Consider the following 26,453-nt stretch of genomic DNA (forward strand, 5'->3'; position numbering starts at 1 on the left):
CCTCTACCTAAGCCCCGCCTCTGGCAGCCATCTTCAGATTTTTACCGCACGTTCATGTGTTGGGATCCTCGTGCTATTGCTCTCGAGCGTTAGTGCTATTTTTTCACGTTTTTTCTCAAAAAACTTCTTTTTTTTTTTTTTTCGGTCAAAAGAGCCTCAAGCTCCACCGACTCTCTATCCGATCAACGGGGACCCGTGTCGGATTCGTCTGCGCCCCTCAAGGGTGAAGATCTCGTCGAGCTACGCTTTTGGAGGACTCCAGAAGTTTCTCAGGCCCGGTCATGGCCCAGGAGAAGGGAAGCTCGACGCCCGGAAAGCTGTTCAGGGTCTGCCCTGGATGCCAGCTGCAGAACGTCTTCAAGGAGGACGAACACTCTTTTTGTCTCTACTGCCTACATGAGGACAAGACGCACGTGGAGGAGGACTGTGCGTTTTGCGGCAACATGTCGGAGCGGACCATGAAGGACCGCCATCAACGTCTCGCCAACTGGCTAGAAGGGAAGAGCCCGTCCGGCGAGAAGAAGAAGAAGAAATTCGAGCGGTCTTCTAAGACCTTTGAGGACGCCCCGGCGACGGGGGTCCAACATAAGGCCAAGCACTGCGAGTCCGCTGGCACCGGGAGCGCCGAACGATCGGGCTCTACGGACGCCAGGCAGGGCGCACCCTCCCCGGCACCATCAACCACGAGCCAACGCTCTGGGTCGGGTAAGAGGAAGGCCGAGCACCCGGCGAAGCTCCTGGAGAGGCCCCGGTCGAGCTCGAAGGCGGAGGGGGAGCGAGGCGGTGTCCCCCCCCCCCTCAAGGATAAGGCGGTGAGCGCACCTAAGGTGGTGAAGGCCTTAATCCATCCGGCCAAGCCCTCTATCGAAACTGTCGCGGCGGCCCTGGCACAGCCTGTGCAGGCTACACCAGTGGTGGCGACCTCGGTGCTCAGAGTCTCCCTACCACCTCGGAGGGAGTCCTCTTTTGTGCCCATCGATAGGACCCCCGTGAAATCCCCCGAGGGGAAGAGAAAGGGGGGGCAGGGCGTCGTCGTAGATTCGGCCTCAACCTCGGAGGAGGAACTGGTCGAGGTCTTAAGCCACGGCCTCTGCGTGGAAGAAGACCGACCCGTCGGGATGGATCCCGACGCAGGTGACGACGACATCGCCGAGGGTACCGACGGGGCCCCTGTTCGCCCGTCGGATTCCCCTCTGCCAGCGCCGCGAGACAACTCGGCGGCCATTTTGTTGGCTATACAGTCCTTATGCTCAGAGATAAGGACGAGACTACCGTTGCCGACGGAGGAACCTCTCCCGTCTGGGGACCCAGAACCGGGACCTTCTGGTGTTCCCCCTACTAAGAAAAGAAGGATCCACCCTCCACCTCCTTTTCAGCCGTCGCGCCCCGTCCAGCCCTCCTCCCCGTCCACCCGAGGGGATGATACGGGGACTGACACGGCAGCGACGGGTACGGACGACGAGGTATACGACGAGGATGTACCGTCGTCGCCTCCCACCAGGGCTTCTCCGCCCGACGAGATTGGATCGTTCCACTCCATGATCACCAGGGCATCCGAGCTTTTCCAACTCTGCCCTGAGGAGAAGAAGAAGGAAGGTTTCCTTTATCAGCGGCGCGAGGCCAAGAGGAAGACAGTCCTCTCAGTGCCTCTATTGGACGACATTTGGGATGAGGGCCTCACCCTCCTCAAGAACCCTTCCACGACGCCAGCTAGAAGAGACCGGTACGAGAAGAAGTACCGGGTCCCGGACACGGCCCCCCTGTGCCTCCGGGCGCAGCCTACCCCGGACTCCGTCGTCTCCGCGGCGGCCAGGAAGAAAGCGGGGGGGGTGCGGCCTCCACATCGACTTCCCCACCGGACGGTGAGGGAAAGAAATTGGACGCTATGGGACGCAGAGTCATCTCGTCGGCAGCGACGACGATTAAAGCGGCCAACGCCTTGGCTATCGTGGCCCGCTACGACAGGGAGCTTTGGTACAAACTGGCTCCCCTGCTGGACTTCCTGCCGGACGACAAGAGGACAGAGGCCCTGGAGATCCTGCAGGAAGGTGAGGTGGCTTTTGACCACGCCATTACCGTTGCAACGGACATCGCCGACACTGGGTTCCGCCAGTTGGGCAACGGCGTTTGCCTTAGGCGGCGTGGATGGCTCAAGGCTACGGACTTCCGTCAAGACGTTCAGACCAGAGTCCTGGACATGCCCTTCGATGGGAACAACCTGTTTGGGAAAACAGTGGACGATTCCCTTCAGGCCATTAAAGCGGACACTGAGACGGCCCGGGCCCTGGGAGTTTTGCAACAACGACGGACGCCCTTTCGGAGCAGCGGAGGCAAGGGCGCCTCCAAAGGTTCCGGCGGCGGTTTCTCCACCTACCGTCAAGCGGCCCGCTCGTCGTCTCAGGAGGCCTACAGAGGACGAGGCAAGTCTGGCGGACCCCGCCGTCGTCGCCAAGGAGGTCAAGACGGCAAAGCCTCGTCGAAGCAAGATTGAACCGGCCGTGGGGTCGGGCCCCCACCGAAGCACCCCGGTGGGAGGCCGGCTGGCGAGCTTCGTCAGCGTGTGGGAGTCCATCTCCACCGACCGTTGGGTGCTGGACGCCTTGGCACGGGGCCACGCGCTCGAGTTGCAGAGACGGTGTCCGCGCGTCCCCCCCGTGGCCAGGAAAGAACTTCACGTCCCTCAACTTCTCCTGGAGGTAAAAGCGATGCTCAGGAAGGGCGCCATCGAACACGTCCCAAAGAGGCTTCGGGGCTCCGGAGTTTACTCGAGATACTTCCTTGTGAAGAAGAAGAAGGGGGGATGGCGCCCCATCCTGGACCTGCGACGTCTGAACAAGTTCATCAAGGCGCAGAAGTTCCGGATGGTCACCCTCCAGCACGTCCTGGGTCAGCTGGAGGAAGGAGACTTCCTGTCGTCGTTGGATTTGGAGGATGCCTACTTCCATATTCCCATCCTAAAGGGGCACCGAAAATTCCTCAGGTTTGTGGTCCAAGGGCGTCATTACCAGTTCAAAGCCCTCCCCTTCGGACTACGGTCGGCACCCAGGGTATTCACCAAGTGCCTCGCACCGGTGGCGGCGCAGCTGCGCCGCGAGGGGGTCCACGTCTACCCCTACCTGGACGACTGGCTCATCCGAGCCAAGACGAAGGAGCTCGCCGTGGTTCACACGGCAAGGACCGTCCAACTTCTCACGGACCTGGGATTCTCCATGAACTACGCCAAATCCCACCTGGTACCCGCGCAAGACGCTCTGTTTCTGGGAGCGAGGCTCAACACAGTGTCCCTTCTGGCCTCCCCGTCGGAGGAGAGGACCAGGACCATCCTGGGCAAGGTGCAGCGGATGTTGGTGGCCGACGCGGCCAAGGTGAGGTCCATCAAGTCCCTCCTCGGAATGATGTCTTCCTGCATCTACCTCATTCCCATGTGCAGGCTCCGGATGCGCCCGTTGCAGGAGTTCCTGGACGCGCGCTGGATCCAAACGACGGGCAGCTTCGAGGAAAGGATCACACTCGACGAGAGTTTCCGACGAGCGATCCGGTGGTGGGGCACCCGCGTGCATCTGACGGCGGGCATGGACTTCCAGACCCCAGCCCACCAGGAGACAGTGACCACGGATGCCTCCCTGGAAGGGTGGGGAGCGCACACCGAAAATCTGCACGCAAGAGGCCTTTGGCTCCCGACGGAGAAATCCCTACATATCAACGTCCTGGAGCTCCGTGCAGTGTTTTGGGCCCTCTGGTCCTTCCTTCCGTCCCTCAAGGGCAAGGTGGTGAGGATCTTCACCGACAACACCACCACCATGTTTTACATCAGGAAACAGGGTGGAACCAGGTCCCCAGCACTGTCCAAGGAGGCGCAGGACCTGTGGCATTGGGCCGTCGCCCAAAGGATATTTCTGGTGCCGTTTCATCTGGCCGGGATAAAAAAACACCATCGCCGACTCACTCAGCAGGGAGCTGCGCTCGTGCCACGAGTGGGAGCTATGGCAGGATCTAGTGGATCGCCTCTTCCGACGGTGGGGCACACCCCAGATCGACCTGTTCGCGACGGCGACGAACTCCAAGTGCCGGAGGTTCGCCAGCAGGTTTCCCCAGGCGAGGAGCATGGGCGATGCTTTCTCGTTCCCCTGGGAGGGCCTGTTCCTCTACGCGTTCCCTCCTTTGCCACTGCTAATCCGGCTCGTCAACCAGCTCAAGAGGTCACGGTGCAGGATGATCCTCGTCGCACCGGCGTGGCCGAGGCAGATATGGTTCCCGGACCTTCTGGACTTGTCAGCGTCCCCGCCAATCAAGCTGCCGGTGGACGCGGATCTACTCTCCAGGGAAGGGGGCGCCATCCTCCACCACGACCCGAAATCGCTGAACTTGCAGGCCTGGCTCCTGCAGCGCTAGAGTTTGGAGGATACGACAGACCGGCCGACTGCAGAGAGGTTCTTGCAAAGGCCAGGGCGTCCTCGACTCTTAAATGCTACGGACACAAATGGAAGAGGTTCTCTGTCTGGTGCCGCGCACAGAAGATTAACCCTCTACGGATTACGGTCCCCCAAGTACTGCCGTACCTGCTGACGCTGGCCAAAGCTGGACTGGCACACGCGTCCATCAAGATTCATCTTGCTGCGATCTCCCGATACACCAGAACCACGGGGCGGACGTCCTTGTGGTCTCATCGTCTGGTGAAAGAGTTCATGAAGGGACTGTTCAGATCGTTCCCGCCGGTGAACGCTCCGGCCCCGGCGTGGGAGCTCAACGTGGTGCTGACCAAGCTCATGGGACCTCCGTTCGAGCCTCTGCACTCAGCTCCGTTGAAATTCCTGTCGTGGAAAACAGCGTTTCTTGTGGCCATCACCTCCGCACGACGAGTGGGAGAGATCCAGGCCCTTTCCTGCAAGGCCCCGTATTTGACTTTTCACACAACGAGGGTAGTGCTCAGGACGCACCCCTCCTTCATGCCCAAGGTACCGTCGGACTTCCATCTCAACGAACCCTTGGTGTTGCCTGTGTTCTTCCCGTCGCCTTCGTCGCCGGCTGAGAGGACTTTGCACTCGCTGGATGTGGCTAGAGCGCTAAAGTTCTACGTGGACCTCACGAAGTGTTTTCGGAAGACGTCGCAACTCTTTGTGAACTTTGGACCTGTCAATCAGGGGAAGGCTCTCTCGAAGGCTTCCATTTCCAGATGGCTCTCCGGCTGTATCATGTACTGTCACCGGTTGGCAAACCGACCGCTGCCTGGCCGTCCGAGAGCCCATTCCACCAGAGCGATCGCAGCTACCACGGCGTTCCTATCTGGTGTACCCCTGCTGGACATATGCAGGGCTGCTACGTGGAGGTCGACGCACACCTTCACGAGATTCTACTGCGTCGACCGGGATTCCAGGGAGGAGTCCAGGGTCGGCCAAGCAGTGCTGCGCAACCTGTTTGCCTGAGGTGAGCCTGGTGAGGAGGTAAGATGCTTAATGTTGAGTTTGATGTAATGCTTAATGTTGAGCCTTTGCCACCTCCCGTGGTTGTGCATGTGTGTACTGCTATGTATTCTTTATTCATGAGCATGTGAATCCATGCCAGACCCCATGCTGGAGAAGGAACAAGTTACTTACCTGTAACTGTTGTTCTCCAGCATGGGTCTGGCATGGATTCACATGCGAACCCTCCCGCCTACCCCTCTGCGGCTCTTCACTTGGTCATACTGCCACTTCACGTGCTTCCAAATCTGAAGATGGCTGCCAGAGGCGGGGCTTAGGTAGAGGGCAGTCATTGGCTGTGGTCAGTATGACCCAGAGATCAGTGATTGGTTATTACTACGAAAGACAGATCAGAAACTAAACTGATACTGGTTTTTTCTTTACCGAGGATTCCCAGCCTGACGACGGGGAATATTCATGAGCATGTGAATCCATGCCAGACCCCATGCTGGAGAAGTCCACGATTCCAATGTTGACGCTTCTCTCTTCTGCAAGAGGGATAGGTATGGTGTGTTCTTTCTGTGTTGGTAGTAGTCATGGTAAGCCGTAGGCCCATAAGGTTGCCATCCTGTCTTGCAACGGCGGGATCTTCATAGCAGTCCGCACTACAGCAATTTGTCAGAATATGGGACGTAATTAGCGGTGCAGAGCGAGAGGGAGGGTGGGAGCTGTGCAACCTCAACGGCCTTCTCCTGATCGGGGGTGGGAGCCATTCCTTCAGCAGTTTGTGCACGACCATGGCACCGCTGAAGCACTACTTCAGCATTACCTGCATTCAATTTGCAGGGAGATTTGCGGTTCAAAGGGCGGCTTGCCTGGCAGTTGCCGCAACTCCTGCTGGTAGATGGAGTTCTTGTGAGGAACGCAGCAATTGGCAGGTAAGTCAAGAGACGCTGATCAACAATGGCTGAATTGTAGTTGTAATTGCAATTGTTTGGCAAAAAAGAATACTGAACTCAATTGGCCTGCTACTCCCACCTTCTGCCTCTCATTAACCTACCTAGTTATTTTGTTTTCTTTCTGTTTTTGAGGGGGCGGCTTTTGCTGTGTACTAGTTCAATCCCATTATTCAAAAATCTTAGGCCATTCAGCGCATACTTAAAATATGCATGATTAGTGTTTCTGATCTAGCCCTGGAGCGCCTTTGTGAAAGGGCTGTAAGTTGAAGATTGTTCCCTTCCTGGTACTTCAGCTCCCGTTTGCTGCCTCGTTACCCTGAGATTCAAACTTGTTTACCTGCTGATATGTCTTTGTCTGCCTTCCAGAACTGGTTTTTGTTTGGTTCTTGCACACTCGCGATGGACTGGGTTAACCACCTTTTTGAGAGGCATCATAGTGAGCTGATGCGTAGTGGAACACAACTTCCTTCAACGTTCAGTGGTTGTAACATTTAAAAGTTTTCTCAAGCTCTGCTGGCTGGTCAATCCAGAGTTCTAAACGGGGATTGTACCAGTTTGTACCAGTTTGTGATGATTGCACGTGACCACAATTGTTCTTGGGTGTGTTTATATTAAGATGTGGCTTGCTTAGCCTTTGTTTAGATCTTTTACCCGTCCAGTCAAGTGACTGGGTTGGCTGCTATTTGCATGGGGGCATTGTTTTCTTGTCGTTCACTAGTTATTGAGTCGCATTCATTGCATACAAATTGACCTAACAACCCAGTGTATTATTTTGTTTTTTGATTTCCGAAAGGTGGCATTGCCGAATTGTTCAAGCGTGCTATATTGATGCTTTTGAAATTTCACCTTTATGTCCAAACTTTCTTCTAGTTTTTTTGTTTTTCACGACAGATGTCCAGTCAATGGGTTCTAAGGAGGATGTTTAAATACATTTTTAATAAAGATTTCCTTTCTGTTATAAATCTGTAAAAATGCATTAGTTGGGTTTTCTTCTATCAACCACATAATCTCACTGTTTTCACATTTTAGGCTACGCTGGTGTTGTGAACTATCGTGGAGTTCGAATTGGTGGGCTCTCGGGCATCTTTAAATCGCACGACTACAAAAAAGGTACAAAATCAGTATTTAAAGAAACCACATGAACTAAGCCCTCTACTTGAGGAAAACACTGAAACACTGAAAAGGTACAGAAGGTTAATCTATATTCAGACAAAACTTTAGTTCAGTGGTCTTCAAACTGAGGAGCTGACGACCCCCCCCCCCCCCCCAGGGGGGCCCCAAAGGATCTACGGGAGGGGCAGACTTTTTTTTTTTTTTCTCTAAAAGGGATTAAGATGACTGTTTAATATGGAAAATGATTAAGGTGACTGATTTTAATAGAAAATATAATCAGTGGAAAATCTGCTTATATTTTAAAGAGCCTGGGACCCCAGTGGACATCCTTTAGACCCCATAGGGGGCGAACCCCTAGGTGGGAAGCCCAGAAACAATATTTTGACTCAAGGGGGGTGTGGAGGGGGGCTCGGTATAAAAAAGTTGGAATCGCACTGCTTTAGTTAAAAGTGCATTATGGTTGCTTTTCAAAGCTCTGACATGCTTCAGTTATGGTTCCTAATGCAACCATTTTTCACCCACCTTCATGCACTTGATCAGGTTATTACAGGTTGTGCTCAATGACATGGTATCTAGCTTCTTGGATATATTATTTTTGTTCCGTTTGGGCTTTGTTTTGTGAAGGCTCTCAAATCAAAAGTCAACAAAAAAAATATACCACAAAATGCTATTTCACAACTTTTTTTCTTGTAGGAACTGTGGGTATGCGTATGTTACTCTGCCATGAGCAGTGCATGGCAGTGGGCAATTTATTGATGCTTTAGGAAGTGTGACTGGTAAATTCAAGTGGTTTTGATTTAGAACTGCAACGCCCCTTAAAATACAGGGTGTTTTTGTTTTTTATTCAGTGAATTTCTGTGGTGTAACCATAAATGTACTTCAAGGTTTGCAAGTTTTTTTAAATTTTTTATTTTTTAATGATTTGGGGAAATATTATCTAAGCTAAACCCTCAGTGCCAATTTGGCAAGGCCATGCCCTTGTATCCCCACTGGGCATGACCTTGGGTTATGTTCAATGGGTCCCAATTGGTAGCGGCTGCCACATTCAACTCTCATGGGTTAGCTCGACCGGTTTGGCTGAATCCAGACACCATTCGCAAACTGCCTGGGTATGCGAACTGTAGCCCTTGCTCTGAGGCAAGCAGTCACCATGACATATATGTTAGCAAATGTATCTTACGGCCGCTCTTGGGGAAAGAGTGTCTAGCTATTGATCCGATATGGTATTTGCACAGAGGTTTTGTGTATGGATACTGCCTGGGGTACAGCAGTCTGTACCCCACTATAGTTCAAGACTGGCACCAAATAGTGAAGCCCACACAGCCAGCTGTGCGAAGATCGCAGGGGCACAGGCTGCCTTTAGCAAACCGTAACCCTGTGAGCATTTTGTGCCTCTCGCTGGATACATGCATGACTTGGATCCCTGATTAGGGCCCAATCGGGTAATCTAGTCAGAGGGGTTGTGGCTACCAAATTGGACCTCCCACCAGAGGCACAGTGTAGACCTTTCAGCCTTGGTAGTGCAACCTGCCCTGGGGGGAGTGATAGAATTTAGCCTGGTAGTTGTAGTAGGGTCAGCACTCCCTGCAGATGGAGGCTGACTGGCACCTCACGGGGTCCATAGACTGCATTTTGGTACCTTGCTGAAAGCGATGTCTTGTGCATAGTTCCTGCTAAACATGGTTGTGGCCGTTCCCACAGGTACTGCAAGGAGGATCAGTGTACCTGGGGCATGGCCATACACCATACCATGGTAGCAGGGGGAATGTTCCACAATAATGTCTTCATGAGTGGGGGGGGAATCCACGTTTGGTGGACGTTTTCCAAAGCTTTCAGGTGTTGATTCAGTCTTGTCTAGTTCTGGTAACTATAGCCTACTTTCTGTAGCAGGTAGTAACTATGCCCATACATGACCACATCTGTATCCTATTAATCGCACATGTGTGAAGTCTCTGGTTGTGGGACTCTTTGTGCTTTTACATTATTTCCATAGGGGGACATTATGTCTATAGGGGGGGACACCCGGAGTACAGAGAGCTGTAACCCACTAAAATCACACACAGCCAAGTGTGCAAGGGGATTCGCCCAGGAAAATGGGTTATGTGATATTTCCTGATTCCGGGGGACTTTGGTTCTCGTTGGATCACAGTGTTGTGATGAAGCTGCAGTTTAGGACTCCCCAGGCAAGTCTGTTCACCAGTTCTGGAAAGGTGTGGGGGGGGGGGGGGATGCAAGGGCCTTGCATCAAAGTGTAGGGCACTTGTCTCGCAGTGCTGCTGTCGGTTATCTCGTTCGAGATATTGCTTCCAACCCGATTAGACCTCGGTGCATGCACAAACTGGGTTGTAATTATTTTGACACAAGGTCTTCTTTTGAAGTGTTAGATTCACTTTGTGTCAGTGCTTGGCAAAATGGAGAAATGCGAACCATTCATGCTTGATGTTTGCATTTAATGAAGCCAACTGTGCACCATGGGAAAGATTTTGTACTCGCACCAAAAGTTTGTCCTAATCGTAGGTGGTTGTTTTATCACTCTAGTACTTTAAGCATGTGGTGCAACACCTAGATGCACATGATTGCGGCCATGCATCGGTCTTGCTCCCACGCCACTTGACACATGCGTAGTATAAAGGGGAGAGGGAGCCCCAGGACCGCTTAATGCTGATAGAACTCTTCTGTTCTGCAGATGGGAACACTACTGTTTCCACAATTTGTCATAGTAGGGTCATCCATGGACAGTCCTCTGTGACCAAGGAGTAGATGGGCAGAGATGAAGACCTTTTACCATTGTCGTTAATGTTGTGACTGACAATATTCTAAGATGTAAATGGTTATTGTGGGCTTTTCATTATTTTATTTTGTCCTTATTTCTTTTCTGTACTTTGAAATGCTATGTTACTCTTTTTTTCTTTTTCTTTTATGAACGAAACTGGCATTGAGCATGAAGATGAGCTTGATCAATGAATTTAATTTCTAAATCGTTTGCTCCTTCTTCTTAAAGTATAGCAATAAATGAACATCTTGGCATCAGCCCATGAGATCTGTACCACCAACATATCGGCAATTTATGTACGCACATGGCCATTGTAGATTGCTCTCTTCACCCAATAATTGTTTTTCCCCATGGTAGGATGCTGATTACATTTTCATTTTGTGTCCTGGCACACAAACCTTGAGCGACTGTACTTGAGAGATTAATATTGTAGGGACTCATTATAGCAATGTAGTTTTTAACTTGTTTACAAATACATATATTTATAGAATTGTTTCAATTTTAATATTTTCAGGCCATTTTGAGTGCCCGCCATACAGCCAGCAGACATTAAGGAGCGCCTATCACGTGAGAAACATAGATGTGTTCAAGCTCAGACAGGTCAGTTGACAACACGCAGTGATATTTGGTTAGATTGTGAAATGGCCTGGTGGGCCAGTGGATAATCTTAGGTATTGAGCATTTTATTTCTGCACATATTACTGTGATCCATTCAGATATTTATATATTTTGAATTAAAATTTCCATTAAGCTCAATTTTGATAATATATTTAGTGTTCAGCTTTAATTTACAGCACTCCAGTTTCCATAATGTGAAGTTAAAGCAACAACCCCTCCAAAATGTGCCTATTGTAATTGTTTATTTGTAAAGCGCTTATACACAAGTGAAGTGCTTCAAAGCCCTATGCAACCTTTTCTCCAGCCTGTTCGTTTCACAGGTCCTAGCATCCTTGATGTCACATTTTAAATTAGTAGCCTAATTTTTAGATGCTCATATATAAAACTTTGGCTAAAAGGGTGTCTGGAAAGCTTCCTATGGGGGAGTGGGTGGCATAGAAATCCAGGGGAAAATCTTTGTTAGAGACGCTGTGGTTAGCTCCAAACAACAAAACTGCATTGTTCTTCCAAAGAATCAAGAGTAGTCCTAAAGAGTATATGGTGAAATCTAACACATTTAGACCAGCATTGTCTCACGGCAACAACAACATTCAAAATCCATAAAACATCTTGATGTCTGCTCCAGAGGTGACCTTGTATATTCACCATACAATGATTGAACTGAGAAGGACTGAAGGCAGTGCCCTCTTGTTAACTATGCAACAAGACTACCTTGGAGTAGTCAAGAGGGTACATGGGAGATGGACAAGGGGGAAAAAAAGGGGAAGAAGTATTCGCAGAGTCAGCCATAGAAGCTATTGAACAGGGCCCCTGTATCTTCACACAGCTCCTCAGTTTACCCTCGTGCCTAATTTTCTCTCTCAGACCACAAACGCATGCTTTCAATCCAGTCATTACACAAACCTTCAGAAATTATTTTGTGGCCACTATTCGGGCATGGTCAAACACTCCTCTGACATCTGTCTCCTCCTCGAAGACATTGATGTCCTCGCTTTCAACAAGACATGGTTCACGGCCAGCTCCGTCACTCTCCTCTCTGAGGTCTACAAGACCCTCTCCGAGTCTAGGACCAACCGACCCGGATGTGGAGTGGCTGTGATCTTTCCGGAGTTGGTCTCTGCATCTGTCATTCCCATGCAGACCTACTCCTCCTTTGAATGCCTTGTATGCAGGCTATTTCTCTCCTGGCCTCTTTCTGACTGTGGCTGCTGTCTACAGGCCACTTGGTCGGGTCGCCTTCTTCCTCTGAGTGGGCTGACCTCTGTTCCTTTCTCCTTGCCCCTCTACCTCTCATCTTCTCCTCAGAGATCTCAACATCCACCTGGATGTCTCTAATCCCTCCTCTGGGCTCTTCCGCAACCTTGTGAGTCTTTCCCTTTCCATTCTTCCCTCTGGTCCGACTCACTCTGCCAGACACACCCTGGATGTTCGCATCTCCTAAAACATCCCCCTCTCTAACCCTCTCACCACACCTCTCTTGGACTGACCACTTTCTGCTCTCCTCTCACCTGAAACTTCTTGTCCCTCAGGCAATGCCTACCTCGGCACTGCCACATTTCTTCTCGGCCATTCGGTCTGTAAAGCGATTGTCAGTGTACCCCTTTGCCTCTACCTTCTCTTCTACTCATACTCCTTCGGCTGACTTTCGCTCTGACACACCCCTCTCCAACCTGCATATTTCTATCTTCAACACTCTGGAAATCCTTGCCCCCGTCATGAGAATCCATCTGAAGCCCAAGTGCAACTCTTGGTATGACTCTGACCCCACCGCCCTGAGACGCAAGTGCAGGGTGGCTGAGAGGAAGTGGAGGGCTTTGGTGCATCCTCTGATAAACTGGCCTGTTGCCTGCTCCAAAGGCAATACAGACTGTCCTTTCCAGGAAGAGGGTCCATATCCAAGCCCGCGTCTCTGCAGCCTCTAACACGGCCAACCTCTTTAAAATCTGCAAGGAGCTGGCCAATCCTACTGCAGTCTCTACCTCTCCTGTCCCCTTCCAGGGCCTCTGTACGGCTCTGGTTTCTCATTTCACCACAAAAACTTGTGACATCCTGTCCTCACTCTCCTCTCCCTCTACTTCGCTCAGGCCCCCTTTGGCCACCTCTCCTCCTTTTTCCCCCTTCTCACCGACAACACCTCACTGTTTCTAGACAAGTCCGATCTATGAAAGTGTCATCTAAACGGGTGCTTCCCAGCTCTTCCCGGACCATTAGCAACCACATTGCCTCCCTTGCGCCAGCCTTGGCCGATATCTACAATCACTCTCTGACCACTGGATCTTTCCCCTCTCTCCTCAAGCACTCAATTGTGCACCCCCTCCTAAAAAATCCTTCTGCCAATCCTACCTGTCCGACAAACTATTGGCTGACTTCTATCACTCCTTTCCTGGGCAAACTCCTGGAAAAGCTGGCCATCTCCCAGCTTCCTGTCCACACTGAATCTGTTGGTTGTATCCATGACCACCAGTCTGGCTTGAGAGGCACAGAAACTGCTCTCCTGAACACGGATGAAGATCTGCAGATTTAAATATATTTGAGGTTAAATGCCTCTGTTAAAGGAGCGTTCCTCTTTGTGGTTAGTGGAACTGCTGGTGTCCTGTATGGAATCCCCTTTCTCACATGAAAGGTGATTCCATATAGGACACCAGCGTTTCCACTAACCACAAAGAGAAACGCTCCTCTAACAGAGGCATTTAACCTCAAATATATTTAAAGCTGCAAAATCATACGGAATAAGAAAAATGCCCCCACGGGAGATATTGAATCTGTAAGCGCAACTGTATCCTTGAGAACGTCTCAAGGTCGAAACACGTGTCCGCATAGCAAGCGCATTGGATAAAGAATCATCATATGCACAGTTTGCAATGTACATAGAAACTATTTCATAATTGATTTTTTGACTAGTCCTGTAGACCAGAGAGCAATTAGTTTACAAAATCATACTGTCGAGACAAAGGGGGAGGGGGGGGAGTGCTCTCGATGGTCGGGCAGCTGTCTATCTGTTCTTTAAATACTGGAGATTGAAGATTCTGTCAAAAAAGTCCTAAGCGCGCCAATAGTCCAGTCAGCCCCCAAATTGTGTATCATTACTCCCAAACTACACCTCGTTCTCGTGCGACAAAAGCACTCAATAAATAATTGCTATATAAATTAATCTGGTTTCATAACATTGTCATTCAAGTACTTTGCAGAAGACATCTAATGTGAAAACACAGATGTTGCTGCCCAAGTAAATGTTTTTTTTTTGTCATCTGCTCTTAGGGATGGCCTTGCCTGAATGCAGTTTCAAACTGTTTGTACTGGCACATTTCAGTGTGACCAGCCTGCCGGGGTCTGAGGGCCCACTGGCCCTGTGTTGCAGGTGCTCTGTTCGTGCCACCTCACTTTTATTTTGCAAAGGGCAATACTAGACTAACCATATGAATTATTTTCTGATAGAAAGTGATAGAAAGTTATCATACCAAGATGGACAGTCTGGTATACTCCTTATTGCACTCTTTCAAAATACCTCAAAGTGGGAAAGGGGATGAATGGCACCAATGAGGGTTCCTGTTAAATCGCCGAGCATTTCGGGAATATAACAGTGATCAGAGATCTCTAGATATGATAAACAAGTCTGCGATAAAAGGATTGTATGTGTGAATCTCTAACTTCATAAAGGACGCATGGCTTGGTGATCACATCACGGTTCACAACACTCGCCCTAACATTAAAATATTTGTAGTCATGCACCATACATGCTTATCCAAGCAGCATAAGTTTTTGGATGCAAGTATAATGGGGTACAAAGTCTGTTTTGCTGCTTGGTTCCGGAGAATTTTAGATGGAGATGGGTTGGGTCTCAGTGTGAGCATGCCCAACGCCCAATACAGAAAAATATTTAGGAAATTATATAGACCAGAAGGGATACCCTACAAGAGACACCCAATAAACAATGCACAGAAAGGATACACAAAGGACTGTACCTCTTACAAACTTTAATCTGACCAGTAATAAGCTGATTAAGCGTTTTAAACAGAACCGGCTTCTACTGCATGGTAAAGGGTCCCCAAATCCTCAGCCACTATGCCCTCACCATTCATTACGCAGGCCTCGGTGGTGGGGGGTGGGGTGGTGTTATTGCTGCAAAAAAGAGCAGGCCTATTCTTTAATCTAACAGCGCTGGCATTGGCATCTCTTATTAGTGCTGGCCTGCAGCTGGTGAAAATCATGGTGTAGCAATGTAGAAGGGGTGTTTTGCCTAGCGGGTGTACAATTTGAGGCAACTTCTTTGATTTCTTTGTGTTTAAGTGTAGGCACAGTATGGCATACCCGTCGGAGCCACATAAACAAAATGTTACAGGCATGTGTGCCATTACATATGGGATCGCCACATAGATGCCATTAACCAAATTGATGGTGACTTGTGCAGCGCACTAATCATTGCTGCACACATCACTGCATTGATTTTCCATGGACCGGTGTCTGCATGATGACGCACAATGAACCCGGCTTTCCTAATCATGTTGGCAAGTTAAATTGAGGTACCATCTGGAGTGCACGCTAGGCAGTGGTTGGCTTGTTTAAAAAATTAAGACCTTTGATGCTGAATCAATGCATTTAGTCCATGTCCCAAAGCAGCCACTAGAATATTGAGCAAGAAAATGCAATTGACTTTCCCAGGGATGTGCTATATGTAACTAAAAAGTAATCTACCCAAAAAATAGAGACCTGAAAATAATAGTTCAACACTTTCTGTGTGGCACGTTAATTCTCTTTGCAGAATGTATAGGTTTGGTCAGCTAACTTACTTCTTCGGGCCTTCTGAATAAAAATGCCCATGTTTAGTTCTTAACACTGAAATCTTTAGCGCATACTGTGTAAAAACAATGGCTTGTCAAATGAGCCATCACTTCTAAATTACCCCACTTAAAAGGCTGTCAACACAAAGAGGCTGTCAACACAAAGAGACTCTCGCACGCTGTTTTGGAATATGCATTCCTTTGTTTGCATATATGGAACGCATCGCTGTTATCTACAAGTCAACAGAGCAGCCAGCCAGGTAAGACGAGCTGTCGATCGAGCCTAGTGTTAGGTAAGGTTTTCATAGTAATGATACATCTTCCTGACCTATGTCAGCCCCAGAACTTTTTTCTTTACTGGTGGATTATTTTTCCTTGTACCTCTCTGAGTGGGATCTTTTTCCCACACTCACAGAATCTTTTACTCTTTTTATGGGTGTCATTTTTAAAGCTCTCCATAGTGTCTTTATATTATTATTATTATTATTTATTAATGTGATAGTTTTGTACAAATGTAAAAACTTTACACATAATTACATCAAATAATTAAAATGCAGAATTATATTCAATATGCAGGATATATAAAACCATTGTAAACATAAGATTCACATCAATCAGGACAGAATGAAACGAATAAATCAAATCCTTAATAGAGCCTAGTACAATACATGTAAATATACATATATATATTTCATCCGAAAAAAAGGAGACATCCTCATATTCGTACCACTGTAGCTAGTCCTCTTCCATACTAACAATACCCAACCATTTCTAAAGATGAAATGCTTTATACATCTGGGTGGCCACCCTTGTGCTTATTTTCAAATAGATGGCGGCCTCACGCCACACCTGAAAAAGTGCTAGGTGCAGTTTAGGGTTTAAGGTATTAACACACTGATTCCAAAAATCTGACTGTTACATATATTCTGTGTTATGAACGAACTCACCAAGAGATTTCCTGTACTTTGTTCTCATCCTACGACAATTCGTTAGCACATGACAAGCCGTCTCCAGCTCAGTAGGACGTTCACATATCTTACAATATCTTTCTGTAGCATCCAAACCCATCTCTGAGCCACGGGCTGCCAAAACGGGTAAATGATTGAAGCGTAAGAGTAGAATGAAACTCCTCAATTCTTCCGAAGGGCAGAGATTTAGGTATGGTTGTGGCTTCATATAGGTATAGAGTACAAACATAATGACAACAGTAACTTTTCAGGCTTTTGAGGTGGATAAAATTACTCTGCCAATCCCACAAATTTAAGCGACTACTCATGCAAGTAAACGGATGTTCATTTTCCCTGCCCCACTCCGGTGACCAACTCATGTCTTCGATCAGGGTATTGATCTGAGTTTCTAGTTTTACCTGTCTACCTGCCATAGTGTCCTCTTTAATGGTCATGCGAAGCCTATTTGTAGGTTTGCTGTTGAACCTGATGTAAAATTCCATCTTTTTCCTCAGAACCATGGCCTTGAGGGAGGAGATGCCTAACTCTAGCCTAATCATGGCCATAGGGATACATTGAGGGAGGCCGAGAACTTTTCTCCAGAACTTACCCTCCACGAGTTGTAGCCATCCTAGATTCATATTAATCAGGGGTCTAAACCGTACGTAACCATAGGGGCCAAACATTGCATATATAACTGACGTGCTGCGCAGATTGAAAAACCACACTGCTCGCTCGTGAATTTATATATTGATGCTGTAAGTTGGGCAGCTTTTTTTCTACGCTCCTGAATACACGTATGGTAATTTCCTTTATTGTCAAACTCAACACCTAGGTATTTGTACGTAGAAGTGTATTCAATTTCAATCGGACCCACCGTCATACGAGGCCTGGCAACCCTACCTGCAGTATATAATACCAGGTTGGTTTTGCTGTGATTAATGACAAGTTCATTAGACTCTGCATATCGCCATAACTGGTTAGTAGACATAAGCCAGTATGGGACAATGGCAGGTGCCTATCTTAGGGGGGCAGTTGTTAATCCCTAAAAAACATTTAGGTACGTCAGATACAAACAAGTTATAAAGGGTGAGGGCCGTCACACATACCTGCTTTACCCCTCGCATCAAAGGGATGGGTTTGGTCACCGCACCCTGATTGTCCAGCCTAACTTGTACAGTATTATTGGTGTGTAAAAGCTCGAGATAATATAGCAGAGACTCGGGGCAGCCCAGTTTCCTCAGTTTTTCCCATAGAAAGGAACGATTTACCGAATCAAAGGCTGCCCTAAAATCTACATAGTGCATATAGTGGTGGGTTAGTATGAACCAGGGCCTTACTTCTCAGTGCATTCATAACAAATAAATTATGTGAGGTGGAGTAGCCAGCCCTGAAACCACTTTGGAATTGATCTAATATACCTGCCCCCTCAGTCCATTTTTGTAATTCATTGAGAATGAGAGCAGCAAACATCTTCCCGGAACAGTCCAACATAGATAACAGCCGATAGTTCTCTGGTTCGGTCCTGCTACCTTTTTTAAAAACTGGTATGATAATGGCCGCCTGCCATGATGTAAGAATACGACCCTCATACAGTATTTTATCAAACAGAATTTTAAGTAGACTGGCCCAGAAGGAGGGGTTGTTTCTCATCACTACATTCGAAAGGCCATTAGGCCCTGGGGCTCGTGAAGTGTTTAGTTCCTTAATTCTACCTGGTAGTTCCTCCATAGAGACATAAAAGGGGGCGGGGGAATAGGGGTTTTGAAAAAATGGGAGAGTAGATCTTATTAGTGATCCCCACAATCCGCTTTTCCAAATGGGAGATCCATTTATCACACACAGCCTATAGGATTCACCGTATTACTGGTCTTCTTTCCTTTCACCTCCCCTAGTATAGACCAAATTTTGCGAGAGTTCTTACTGCATAAAAAAGATCTAACCGTGAGCTGCCATTTCTCCAATTTCCTATGTCTTATGTATTTTTAGCCATTTTTGATAAACAGCCTTCAGCTTTCTTGTTTTAATGGCTTTGACATCTGTAGGCTGTAAACCCTTTCTGACAAAACGAATGTCGCCTCTAAGCTTACGTTTCCTGTCTCTGATGGTATGGTCATAGATTACCTCTTGCAGCACCTTCCCCACCATCGACCGCATTTTGCAAGAACCGTGCAAACCGGAGAAATTACTGATCCATCTCTCAATTTGTTCAAGTGACAGCATGAATAGATTAGACTGTTCGAACCCCCAAACACCCGATGCTTTAAATGCCTTCAGCACATTTTTCGCCGACCAGGAGATGCGATTTAAAGAGTGGTTAGTTGTAAGCTCGCCCAAGTTGACCGTTTCCACCCTCGGGAGTGCAAGACCCCAAATTCAATATCAAGGGATCATGATCGCTCCATTCACATTCCCTCACCACCATATCATCAACAATAGTTGCAATCTCAGCACTAGTAAAGATATAGTCAAGGGTGCTCCCATTCTTCCAAGTGAATTATCCAGGTCTATCACTTCTTGTTCGGCCATTGATTATTTCGAGGTCCCAGCAATCCACGAAGCCCCTCCAGCACTCCCCCTCACTATCGGTAAACACCTGTTTCCAAAGGCTGTTATTGGATAGATTCCGGTTATTGGTAGTGCCCCCCACAATTTATCCGGCAATTTAAATCCCCAGCAACAATGACAAAATATTTATCATTAGTTAACCTCCAGTTACTCAGAAGATTATGTAAGGCATCTTATATGTGGTCTCTATGCTTTGCCCCCGGAGGGTTATATATGTTTATTAACAGCATTTCTTCCCAAGCAGCTTTTATTCTAAGGGACATATCTGCAGCACATATATAACTGCTCTCCACTGGGATCATTTTACTTTTAATCTTATTCGACACACCAATAGCTAAACCCCCATAGGGACGCCCCTGTGTTCCTTGCTTAGCCAGGGTGTGGTGGATAGAGTAACCATCTATGGCCGTGGGCTGCAACAGCCAAGTCTCTTGTAATAAAATAGGGTGGTTATTAATGAGTGCGAGTGATCCCTTATCAGTGAGAAAATGTTGGTGACCATGAGTATTCCAACTTAATAAGGAATAATCTCATGGTTGTTGTAAGACCATAGGTAGTGAGTCAGCCAACCATTTCAAAGTGTTTTGAATGTCCGCCATCTGAACTTTCTTTCCCAATGGTTGGGCAGGTCTGCCACCCTTCTTCTTAGATGGGACATGATCACCACTTGGGAGGGAGGGGTCTTCCTTCTCTTTACTGGTATCTACCTCTATACCAACCTGCATAAGGCATTCTTTATGAGTTTGGATCAGTTTGGCCGATGCCATGACACAACAATGAAGGGCTGTAACATTGGGGTTACACACTGTGAGTGGTTCCACAAAAGAAAAATCTTCCGAGCGTATAACACAACTGTGGGATCAGATGAAGTTTAGTCAAGACCTCAGTTCTTGTCAGCCACTTGTCCGTTTTCTTCTGATGTACATTTTTAATAATGCATATTTTACTAGCGTTGGGGTCGTCGATTTCCGTTACCTCCATGGAATCATGCTGCTTCTCTTCCTCAGTTCTCCCGTCCCCAGATTGGGTTGAGCATTTTGTAGAATCATCAGTCGAGCTGGTTGAGAGATCAGATTATGGATCTTCCAGGATCGTGCTGGTAGCTTCCTGTGGTATGTAGGGAATAATCCAGCTCGTTAAGGTCCCCGCACCATTCTTCGTACGCTCCTTTGTTTTCCAGCCCCTTTTTTTGCTTTTTTGGATCGAGTGACCGGAACATTAGTTGCTGGTTAAGGGGGAGGCAATCTCAACCACCACATTTTTTGCGGCCTCTAGTCTTAGTTGCCGATGTTGTTTTTTAGTCAGAGGTGCTTTCACACCGATCTCCTTAGGTTCCACCGAGTTACCTGCTTCCAACGGGGCTACTATGTCCCGGTCCCCCTTTAGGGCCGACGGTATTTGCGGTACTTGATCCATGTCCTCAATAGAGTTGGGGAGCCCTAGCTGGATTATAGAATTAGTATGGATCCTCCCACACAGCTTTAAAATGATTTTCAGGGCAAATTGGACAGCTGCCATTGAGGCTTGCAATTCAGCGATTGCTGCATTATTTAAACCCTCTGTATCACTGCTCGGTCCTCTATCAGGGTCTCCAAATCTTTACATTGATACTGAAGAATTGGAGCATACAGATAATCGCCCTACAGTTGGTACTACGGGTGAAATAGGGGTAGGGTGGATGGGATGGATGCCAGACAGGTTTGAGATTGAATTACTTGTTTGTTTAGGGCTAAGTGGGACCATGGGTCTCTGCTGATCATTCTGAGCCTCATTCAATACTTGTGCTTCTACCACTATTGGGCGACCCTTTCGTGAGATGAGGTTTGTTTAAAGAGGCCATTGATTTTTGAATTGATAGACACAGGTCGAGAAGTGAGTTATTGTCGATGTCATTAAAATTAGTAGAATCGAGAGCCTCACTGTTATTGTATGGAGGTGGGGGTGCTGAATTGCTATCTTCAACTGTCGATTTGTCAGTAAGAGGAGTTACTTTGGTGCTGTTTTTCCCAAACATAGCCAGGATCGTGCCTTTATCTAAAGCACCATCTGCCCCATTTAGGTTGACCTTCTTAGAGCTTGTAGAAGGGAGTTTATCTGTCTTCCTAGTGTTGCCTTTACGCAAATCATACCGGGCTTTCGCAGGATTTGGTTTAGTCATTTTGCTAGATTTGCACCTTAGCAGTACTATTCCTCCTTATAAGCAATCAACTATGAAGGAATAGTGTACTAAACACTATTGTGCTGTCTCACCTGTGTAATGAGAGCGCCCACTCAATGCGCTTGTCAGGCTCCGCTGGTACACAGAAGTATCCAGGGGGATCAAAGAGGAAGACCCCCGCAGTCTCCCATCCGGTAGATCACACCACCAGCGCCTAACAGTCGCACAACAGTCACCGGCCTTTTCCCCTGCCGGGCTTAACGTCACAAGAGTATTTCACTCTGGCCTTTGAAGTTGTAGAGATCACGTGATGGATCACGTGTGTAGGGCAGGCCGCACCTCCTCCAGGAAGCACACGGCCACCAGCAAGAGCCCCTTATCGGCTCGCAATGCTGGAGTTTACACGGGTAGAAATTAACGTTTCACAAATGAAGTGGAATTCCAAAGTGTCTTTTAAAAGTTATCCTCTTTGACAACATTTTTTCAATGTGCCTATTATTGCTGGGTTTGCTTAGGGGTTCTCCTTTTAACTTTCTCTGGCTAACCTTGTGAGAACTACAGTTCCCAAGGGTAGAAAGGATATTTGGATCACTTTTACATTGTATTAAGTGAGACCAGCACCACCCGCCTTATGTGGAGTGATAGAATTGTTTATTTATACAGCGCTTGGATGCTTCAAAGCGCTTATGCTGGGGAGATGCTGAGTATCCCCTTTCTCATTTTAAATGTAACATTTATGTTACAAGGACAAACTTACCTTTAATGGTAGTGATACCTTTTTACTAATTCGGTGCACTTTTACCGCAGGCTGTTTCCACAGCTGGGGTAAGGTCACCCATGGGTGCTCATTTTACAAAAAGCGTGGCTGAAGTGTTCAGTTGTGTTCATGTCTGAGCACTGTGCAAGGATTCCTGCTGTTTCGATTTTGGAAAAAGGAATATTGTGTGTGCTCCATATATTCCTTTCTTTCATTGCTGGCTGACTGAGGAAACTGGGCTCCGATTCACCTACAATAGCCACGTCCTATGCAGAAGTGTGGCTGAAGTGTTCAGTCGTGTTCGGGAGCAGCGGGGAGGGGCGCTCTCAAGTCGTCTTTTTCTACAAACTGTATACTGCAACGCTTGATCACAATAAATGAGGACTGGGCTCGCATGAACTTGTTTGGCCTGACTTAACGCCACCACGATCAGCAGCTCCTGATATACAAATTGAAGCAGTGAACTGCTAAGGCTTGTAGTGAACTGAAGGGAACGTGGAAAACGCATCAATTCATGTAAGATTGTTTTCAAAAGTGGAACTTGACTGTAAACTGCTTTATGGTTCTCTTTTATGAGCAGGGTTAAGTGACACTTGAGACCTTTTATTTTGGCATTTGTGTGCCTCGCTCGGTTAAAGCATGTGGCCCTAGCACTTGGGCTCTCCTTGCTAACCAGTGGGAAAATTAACAATTGTGAAAATCCCACGGTTCAGTGGAAATACGATACTTAGACCTACACTGCTTTTCCTTTCTTCTGCCTCCAAAGCTGTGAATACCAAGGAGACTGCAGGGCTTTGCCCTTTGATCCTGGGAGCTGGCTGGAATGGAAAGTGTTGCTAAAGTCCAATGTTTTTGGTGCTGGATTGGTTGTTGGAATTAAGTTGCTTCTTGTTTTCATTTTTGGTGTCAGTGATACATCAGGAGACTGTGGGGATTTTACCCTTGGATCCTGGTGCAGATGTGGGTTTGAAGCGACTACAAGGTTTTTGAGAATTAGGTTTGGAAGACTTTTATATATCCAAGTACCTCTCAACAATACCCAGTGCAATTTGTATTTGGTAAATAAATATAGAACAAAACAACTTTACAAAATACCTGTAATTAAATCTATATCCCAGTTTGGCATAAATGTGTTACAATCTAAGAAGTGGTACAGGTGGACGAGTGCTGTTTGGAAGGACGACCGAAGGGCTCCTGAGATTGGCAATATGCAAAGTCTTGAAGACAAAGACTGGACCACATCTATACACTATCCTCAAATCCACCATACTGCTAATGAGGGGATTGCTGATCCCAATACTGACTCCTCTGCTGATCTAGTAACATCTAGTCCCTGCGCCCGCTCCCAGATGATTTTGATGTCCAATATACTGCGGAATAATTTGGACTATACACTAAAAACCTCATCAATTAAAAAATCTATTTTATATGGGAACATTTCAAAAAGAATCTAAGTGATATTGTAATGGGTCAGGGACCCAACTATAATGACAGAGCAAATGAAGTAGTAGTAGTCACGGTTCCAATGGACCATCCTTGGGGCCATACAAAAGAGCAGCCAACACAACAAAGTCATCAACATGGAGAGATGACACCCTGTTCCACGGAAAAATCGCATTCCCCTTCAGATTCTACTGTCTGCTTTGAGTTTTGTACTAAATCCCTGGTGTTTTTGAAACTACTTAAAGTAGAGGTTCAATCTAATTCTGGAACTCTAATGGAATTAACAAAAGAGGTGGGAGCCTGTGAGTCTGCCACGATAGGCCTAAATGGTCTGATCCAAGTTTCTGTTGAAAAAAAAGATATCGCTCTTGAGCGAAGATGCAAAGCAGAATGCAAAAATTGGTAAAAAATGAAGGCTCATTTGGTCAAACTCGACTCGGACTTTGCATTCTTAAAATCCGATGTAACCAGTATGAGGAATGGCTTGGCAGAATTAAGAGAAGCAAATCAGGAGGTAGCTATGGAACCTCTTACATTTGATGGTAGCCCGCTCTCACAATCGACCTTGGAAGAATTCATAAGATTGGCACAATTGGGTGAGGGCGCTGCGCCCGACTCACGTACGAGAACTAAGCCCGGGGCTCACTCAAGGAAATCCCTAGATGAGCTCAAAGATAAAGAAAATGACACCAATAACCCCACAGAAGAAGAACCGAAGGGGAAAAAGAAGGGGTGGGGAATCTGTGATGAATTGACTTCAGATTCACTTGCGCAAAAGGAAGTATCATCTGAATGTGCCAATCGGAAGAAACGGCAAAGGAAAAGTTGCTCGGGAAAAGGAAATTTTTCAAGGCTTTAAATAAAATCTCAGAAAACACCACCTCGGAATCGAATAAACATAATGTGGGAAAGGCAAATGCAAATAATTCCACAAGAGATCTTGAAGAGCCCACCAAAGGTCAAGAAGATCAGTGATTGCCTACAAACAAAAGATGTAACTGGACCTATTAAGAAACCCCTCAGAGTTGCCCCAATATTCTTAAAGAAAATAAAACCGCTTGAGGAATTAAAAGCAAAGCAATCTAATCAAGAAGCTAACTCTGACAATAAAGCAATTATAATAATTGATCTGGAGGAACAAAGCCAAACCAGGGGATTTGAGACCAGATACTCCAGACTGAGGCAGTTCCACAGCCGATATTGTTGAATCAAGGGGTGGCTGCCAGTGAGGAAATGGTGATGGGTCAAGACCTTGTGGCAAAATCAGTGAATCAGTTTGCAATCATAAATTATGGCTTAAAAGGTCTAATTCTACTAAGGACAAAGGAAGCTTAATCAGAAGCTGTATCTTATCGATGACAAGACAAATACCTGACCTTTATCTTTTATCAACACAAGACATCGATCTTATTAGTTTCCCGTACAATCGCGCTCCATGGTGATGAAATCTCACTGGGAGGGAGTGGGTGGGGGGGCTGGGCTACAGCTATAAAGAACACAGCTGCCGACCTAAGTATGCCTCAAAGTTTGTCAATCACTCCCGATACTTGAGGGTGGCCAAGACCGACATCAAATTTCAACTGCCCCTTGGTTGATGGGGCCTTTGAAATCCGGTAACGTACTGAGGGAAAATGGAGCTATGGAGCCCAATAGGAGGGGGAAGGAGCAGGGGTTAAACCCTAAAAATAAGATCTGGGATCTCATCCCGCAGATCATCAGAGGTTTTTCAGAAGCTATCTGTGGTTGAGGACTCTCTATAGTGAAGCAATCATTTGCGGGTGGTCAGTTGGAATATGCGGGGCTCAACTTCATTTAGGAAAAAAAAACCTGAAGTCCTATATCTTTGAGACTCATGATGTTGTCCTTTTACAGGAAACATGGCTCATGGAAAATGGTACCCTAATGGTTTAACGTCATTTCACCAGGGGGCCCAAAAAGCTCCACAAGGAAGACCATCTTGTGGCTTAAAGAACTCTTGCATATCCCGATGTGAACTGCGAATTAGTAGGCAGGGGATTCTTGCGGATTCTCATTTTTTGGTGCTGAAAATTCATTTCTAAAAGCTTTATGGATTATAGACAGTTTATATTGGAGCCCCGCCCATCCCAATCTGTCCGATTTTCTTGGATGATCTTTCGGATCTCTTGTCACATGTGTGGATAAAATATCCTGATAACATCTTGTTGGCAGGAGATCTAAACTCTAATTGTTTGAGGAATGGTGCTTATGCTACTGAGAAGACTCCCTCTATCGGATATGGTTGTCGGTGGTCTAACCTCTTTGGGGATTGGAACCTTCGAATACCAACTGAGTCAATAGAGGGCGATATCACAGCTGCTAAAATATGGAGAAGTGGTGAGAAGTCCACTATAGATTAGTTTGTCATGTCAGATCAGCTGTATGCAAATTTTAGGGAGTGTAAAGTTGTGGATAAGGGGTCTAGTGATCATATTCCCCCCTCCTTATTCTTTAACGTACAGAAATCATCACAAATAAGGGACACCTATAATACTGATTTATCTGCAAATCAGAGTGGGAATTGTTTGCAGGTTTAGGAAGCAGGGCGATCAGTTAAATAACAAACTAAATTGTCAAATGAATATGATTAGGAGTAATACCATCGACTCAACCTCTCCAGCTACATTTGTGGAATTCCTTTGGTAAATCGATAAACCAATAACCAAAAGAGGAGGGAATTTAGTAAAACATCTGCACAGATTAGATCAAGAAACCGCAGTCTGCAAAAAAACTTCTGAGCTTACACAAGCTTAAATGAGAAGGGGGTGATTATCAGGTGATGCTTAGGGAAATTAGATTTTTGCGCAATAAACATTGTAACTGGTCTCGACTTCAAAGGGCAGCTAGACTAGTCTTGGATGGTAAAGAGATGTTGGGGGCAGTAATGGAGTCTAATTCTAGACATTTTTGGGCTTTAATCAA

General features: G+C 47.0%; 1 protein-coding gene across 3 annotated transcripts in view; it reads left to right on the plus strand.

The window, feature by feature from the left end:
* Window positions 1–26,453, plus strand: part of DBR1 (debranching RNA lariats 1) — a 183,134-nt gene that overhangs the window by 96,333 nt on the left and 60,348 nt on the right. For all 3 annotated transcript variants that reach the window (XM_069615810.1, XM_069615812.1, XM_069615811.1), the window contains 2 exons: window positions 7,388–7,468; window positions 10,759–10,844. In XM_069615810.1, coding sequence (XP_069471911.1) covers window positions 7,388–7,468; window positions 10,759–10,844 — 167 coding nt within the window. The remainder of the gene's footprint in view (window positions 1–7,387; window positions 7,469–10,758; window positions 10,845–26,453) is intronic.

This window comes from Ambystoma mexicanum, chromosome 9 (assembly GCF_040938575.1).
Source record: "Ambystoma mexicanum isolate Mex_15411 chromosome 9, UKY_AmexF1_1, whole genome shotgun sequence".
NCBI lineage: Eukaryota > Metazoa > Chordata > Amphibia > Caudata > Ambystomatidae > Ambystoma > Ambystoma mexicanum.